Source organism: Pygocentrus nattereri, chromosome 22 (assembly GCF_015220715.1).
Source record: "Pygocentrus nattereri isolate fPygNat1 chromosome 22, fPygNat1.pri, whole genome shotgun sequence".
Classification (NCBI taxonomy): domain Eukaryota; kingdom Metazoa; phylum Chordata; class Actinopteri; order Characiformes; family Serrasalmidae; genus Pygocentrus; species Pygocentrus nattereri.
In genome coordinates, this window is record NC_051232.1 from 1,895,891 (window position 1) to 1,901,890 (window position 6,000).

General features: G+C 40.5%; 1 protein-coding gene across 2 annotated transcripts in view; it reads right to left on the reverse strand.

Moving 5' to 3' along the window:
- Positions 1–6,000, reverse strand: part of klhl5 (kelch-like family member 5) — a 106,606-nt gene that overhangs the window by 25,988 nt on the left and 74,618 nt on the right. For both annotated transcript variants that reach the window (XM_037532840.1, XM_017685197.2), the window contains one exon: positions 4,388–4,600. In XM_037532840.1, the coding sequence (XP_037388737.1) occupies positions 4,388–4,600 (213 nt within the window). The remainder of the gene's footprint in view (positions 1–4,387; positions 4,601–6,000) is intronic.

Consider the following 6,000-nt stretch of genomic DNA (forward strand, 5'->3'; position numbering starts at 1 on the left):
TCTATCATTGCTTAGAGTTTATGGACTCACTAGCCTTAGTTTCCCACTTGTGCAGTTTTAGGTGGTTTACTGGTTTGTTGCACTAAGTTGGTGTTACTAGTGTTTGTTGATAGCAGGCACTGTTTGCTGTCCGGTGTCCGGTGTAATGTTTGCTATCCGGTGTCGACCAGAGGAGGACGGGTTCCCCTTCTGAGTCTTGGTTCCTCTCAAGGTTTCTTCCTCTTTTAGGGAGTTTTTTCCTTGCCACCGTCGCCGCTGGTGACGCTCATGGGGGCTCGGACCCGGATTTTCTTTCTTCTTTTCTCTTCTCTCTGTAATACTGATTGTCCTGTAAAGCTGCTTTGTGACAACACCTGCTGTAAAAAGCGCTATATAAATACATTTTGCTTGCTTGCTATTTTTGTTTTGCCCTTCAATCTCACAGGATACTGACGCTACTTTTATCCATATTCAATGAATCCTTAGAAAGTGGTTCACTGCCACCAACCCTGACACAAGCCACTATTGCTCTCCTTCTCAAAAGGGACAAGTTGGGGATCTTCTATATCTGCTCTACTTTATTCCTCTTTACATACGTTATCCTCTCTGTGGTCTGGATCACCGGATGGATGGATGGATGGATGGATCCTCTCTGTACACTGATAATCAGGTGGTTCTTAATACACTCAAGATCTGGTATTCGTTTAGACAGCACTGTAAATTCGTAGCTGCTTCTTCCTTTGGTCCTTTACATAACCATTTATTTCCTCCATCACTGGACTCTACATTTATGTATGACAAGGCTTTTACACATTTCAAATATTTATATGTAGATGGTGTCGTTGATAGTTTCGCCAATTTGTCATCTCGACACGGCCTCCCTGTTACTCACTTGTTTCGCTATTTTCAAATTTGCAATTTTGTGGTGTTTTCCTAACTTCCCCAATTTACCTCTAGAACAGCGGTGGGAAACCATGCTTTCATTTGTTCCCCAACACAGAGGAATTATTTCAAAGCTGTATGACATTATCTTGGCTTTTAGCAACCACTCAACTGCTAAACTTAAGTGCACATGGGAGAGGGAACTGGGAATTCAAATTCATGCGGAATCCCTGAAACAGGCCATATAAAGGATACGATCTACCACCTCTTGTGCTCGTCTCGGACTTATTCAATTTAAGGTCTTATACAGGGTGCATTTCTCTAAGGCTAGACTATCTGAACTGTATCTGGAAATGGAAGACAAATGTGATAAATGCCATGGCTCTACTTGTCACCTTAGCCACATGTTTTTTCTTTGTCCTGATCTGAAAGGCTTCTGGGAGGGTTATTTTATGTTGCACTGGAAGTCTGTTAAATATCCTTCTATCTCCTGGTGGCTCAAGGATGTCATGTTTTTTTTTAAACTTGAGAAAATTAAATATACATTGAGGGGATGTACGGTCAAATTTTTCCATGAATGGTAACCTTTTATTTCCTATTTCACTAATATGGAGAAACTAGCAAAATATGTGTTGGTCGTGCTGAGCTGAGGTGGGGTGTTGGTGGGGGGGTGGTTATTGTTTAATACGCAGTATTTTGTAATTAATTTAATTATTTTATCCTTCATTCTTATCAAGGGTTTTTTTTTTTGTGGGGGGGGGGGGGGGTTGTTTTGTTGTTATGTGTGTGTATGTGACCATGTACATATGTGTTTCAAAAAAGGGGGGGGTGGGAATTGGTGAATTGTATTTCTGTGATTGGAGGTATTGTATTTTTCCAATAAATAAATAAATAAATAAATAAGTGGTTTATAAAAGTGGATTATCAGCAAACTCCCGTTTTTCACTTTCACTATTGCCCTTTGACTATCTAATGTAAATCTCCTTTAGCCATTTTAGGTACACATGACAAAGAAATTTATGAGGCAGCTAAGGTGAATGTCAGTGACTCCTTTGTTGGGAGGACGCAGCTGAATCTCATTGGTTTTAAGACTGGATGGACAGAATTAAAGTGGCAGTATGACATACACAATTAAATATGCATATAGTTGATATTATATCTAGTGTTGTTTAATTTTGTTACATATAATAATTAGTACTTTTACCATTTTAATTGTAAACTCAACAAACAGAATTGTGGTCTCGGACTTTTGCACAGTACTGGATAAGGTGCACATGACTAGTCCATGTATATTGAAGCATACTGCTACACATACAGGTTAACAAACCCAGTGCTGCTTGGGAAGTGTGTGTGTGTGTGTGTGTGTGTGTGTGTGTGTGTGTCATGCCTGTGCCTCATCCAAATTTGATGCCTCTTTAATGAATCTCGTATAAAATCTATCAGTTGCCCCAGTGAGCCTGCCTAGCTACAGCTTTCATAACATACCTTATACCTTCATTACACCACACTGTCTACCTCTGCTGTCCCTCCATCTATCTCCTCCTTTCATCTCGCTCTCTCCCTTCATCCATCACGTCCACCTGCTCCTCCTTTCCTCTCCTCATCTCCTCCTCACTCTGCTTTTTTTGCTGAAAAACAAACGTTTTCATCTCTTTTTGGACGTAAAGGCGCTCTATGCCAGCTATGTCTATCTGTCAAAGAGACGTATCAAATGTTTCGTATTTCATCTCTTCTCAGTCGGTGTACAGGGGCGTGTGCATATGGTAGAAATGATTAGGCTCACGTCCGGAGGACCAGGCCGGGAGCTGAAAAGAGGGGGAAAAAATCTCCATTCCCCGAAGAGGATGAAAGAAGCTGCGATTTCCATTTAGATTGAACGGAATGGAAGCGGCTACCCAGGCAGAAGCATCGCCTCGATTGCCCAGACTTATTCAAATATTTCTCCCTGCTTCCTTCTTCTTCTTTTTGCTTTCTCGAGGGTTATAGAAATTTACTGAGAGGGAGAAACAGAAGCAGAACTGGAGAGCTTCCGCGAAGACGTCCGTGGAATCAAACATTCAATGAAGAAAAAAGAGGATTAAATTGTGGAATGGAGAGGAGAGGTGTGTGGATAATAGGGGAATAGAGGAAAAGAAAATGGAGGAAGGAGTGAAGAGGGATGAAGAATAAAGACCAAGGAAATGTACAGCCTCATGGTACTTCACCTCCTAAATTACAGTGCGCATCATAACAAGAGCAGCACATGCTCCAAACGGCACAGAGGTTTGCTCTTGAAAATACAAGTGCCAAAAGGGGTTCTTTGGAGTGATGCCACAGAACCATTTTAGGTTCCACAAAGAACCTTTCAATGGATCTTTCAAGAACCATTTTTGCAAATGAGAAAAGAACATTCTCAAAGTTTCAAGAATGTCCACATAATGTAAAGGTTCTACACCACTTAAGCCAAGATAAGATAAGTATAGCAAAATCTTTATTATTACGACTGAACAGATTAAGTGTGGATGTAAATGTGAAATGCCAGTGAACAGCTTTATGAAGAAAATTATAAATTACATGGGGCAAAATGCTGAAAGAGGCCTTTTCTCCATTGTCAGAGGATGTTGTCACATTTTTAGTTCAAAAGGAAAAAAAAAAATCCCCCTCAAAACCAAATTGTACTGCTCTTTTGCACAAACCAATCCCTCATATATACTGTTAATAGCTTTTCCTTTTATTTTTCTTTCTTTTACGTTGTATAAATGAAGACATCACTATTTTCCAATGTTAAAAAGTTTCCAGGGAAATAAGTCTCAGAAAAGCAGAGACCCAGATGAAATTTCAGAACTCATTCAGTAAATGTGTCAGAATAAGAGTTGGTCCCATCATTTAGTCATCTGACTTCTTTTCTTCTCCCCAAGTTACCCTACTAACAGTCACCTGAACTGACAAAAAACAATCAGTCAGTAATTTAAGCACTTAATCTATCAATCTAATGAAATGAACATACACAAATTTGGAGACTCTTTACAAAAAAAAAAAAAAAAAAACTTGGAGAAGAAACAGAGTTGCTAGCATCAAGTAGACACACACAAAAAAATCTCAGTTATGTTTAAGAGGCAAAATCCAACAAAGCGGTCTACAGGTGTGTGTGTGTGTTTCTTTTCTCTGTAACAGAAGATAAAGTCACAGGGGAGGAGTCAAAGTTTGCGGTTGCATGTATGTGAATAGGAAGTGTGTGATAAGAACCATCCTCTTCAGATATCTTAAGGATTAAAAAGTATCTTCCTCTCCAGTTACTGCCACTAAGCTCACAGACACATACACAGCTTTTAGGTCAAAACAAGTCAAAATTAAAACAATTTACAAATCATGTGCATGAACGCGGGATGCATGACTGTTGGTGTGACTGACAGTCTGATCTACTACAGTAATTGGTGGGCAGCTAGCCAGACTTTCCAACTGGGTGACAGTGTGAAAGTGACTGATTGGTTGACAGTTAGACTGACCTGTCAGAGTGACTGATGTATTCACTGACAGTCAGACTGACCTGTGGTTTGAGTAGAGGCAGACGGACGTGTGCCAAAAGGCCGGGCAACTGCGACTGGCGGGTGGGGGGGTCATGGCGGACCCAGCTAAGCAGAGCCGATACCACCGTTTCCTCGTCTGGGACGTTCATGTCATCTGATGCCAAAAGCTTCTCCACCTCGCTTGCTGGCAGCAGCAGAAACTCCTGATTCTTCATAACACCCATAAAGTGCTCCTGAGAAAGAGTTGAGAGAGAGAGTGTAAGTGGACAGGAGACAGCTGTTCAACTATTTGTTACAACCTGATGGGACTGAACTATTCACACTGGGGTTTGGTCAGAATTTTGTCTGGCTACAATCAGATTCAAACTAAATTTTGTCATAATAGACCAGGACAGAGTCTTTTTTGGTCTATAGGCAGATTCATACGGAACTTCACAGGGCTACAGTCGGGAATTGTGTGGGGTTACAGTTCGGGTTCATACAGAATTGTGTTTGGCTACAGACAATATTTGGGTTTGGCTTAAAATTTAAGGCCCTAATAAGGCTCTATTGAGGATGTGAGAAACAAAAATCAGGAGATAGACAGAATGAGAGAAGGAATCAGAAAGAGAGAGACAGAAATGGAGAGGGGGGGAGAGAAGAGGAAGGAGCAAAACGACAGAGAGGAAATAGAAAGACAAAACGAAAATGAGGCAAGTTTTCCATGCAGTCTCCATGACAACTCCCCAGTTGGTAACCGTGGGCGGGCTATTATGGGCTATATTTTCTGAATGAGCTTCCCTCAGGAACAGAGCAACATCAAACGAGAGAGCCCAGAGTTTGTGAAGGGGAACACTAGCGTGACCAATTAAACACACACTCACCCAGTTCGCCCGCTGACTCACACACACACACGCACACAGAGTGAGAGTCTATCTTTGTATACGTGTGTGTGCTGAGGAAAGTTTTGGCACAGTTAACTGCAGAGGAGGATAAATCCTCCAGGACGTGTATTTGGGGCCGTGAAAAAAAAACAACAAAGGGAAAAAGAAACAGGAAAAGGAGAGAGTGAGAGATAAACACAGAGGATAAGGGAATGTGAAAGAAAGACAGCAAGAAGACAGAAACACCACACACACCCTCACTATAAAAGGTCCTATCGTACAAAAAGAGCAGAAACACGGTTCAAATAATAAACAAGATTCAAATCAGAACAATAACAACTAGAAATGGAAAGTGTGTGAATGAACTTGAAGTTGGCTTGACAAAGGTAGCTAACAACACGTTAAAGGTTAAAGATGTTGTAGCTGTTGTATTTCTTTGCTTGGTTATTTAAACATTTTATAAAACGTATGACTTTGCTACGTGGTTGCTATGGTATCCCAGGTGGTTTCAAAGGAGTTGCTAGGCCATTTCTATGGTGTTTTTATGTGGTTGCTAAAGAACTGTCAAAAAGAAGGATGTACTTTTCTGAGCCTTGATCACCCATAATCCTTTGCATTATAAGCTATTATAAATATAGAGCTGAGCTAGCCCGAAGAGATGTTTGCTGGTCTAGAGAATTTGCTTTCAAATATATGTTTATATATAATATATACCCATTTGTGGTAAAAAATATTTACTAAATAAATTTTAACTTCTTAAATGGCCAGGG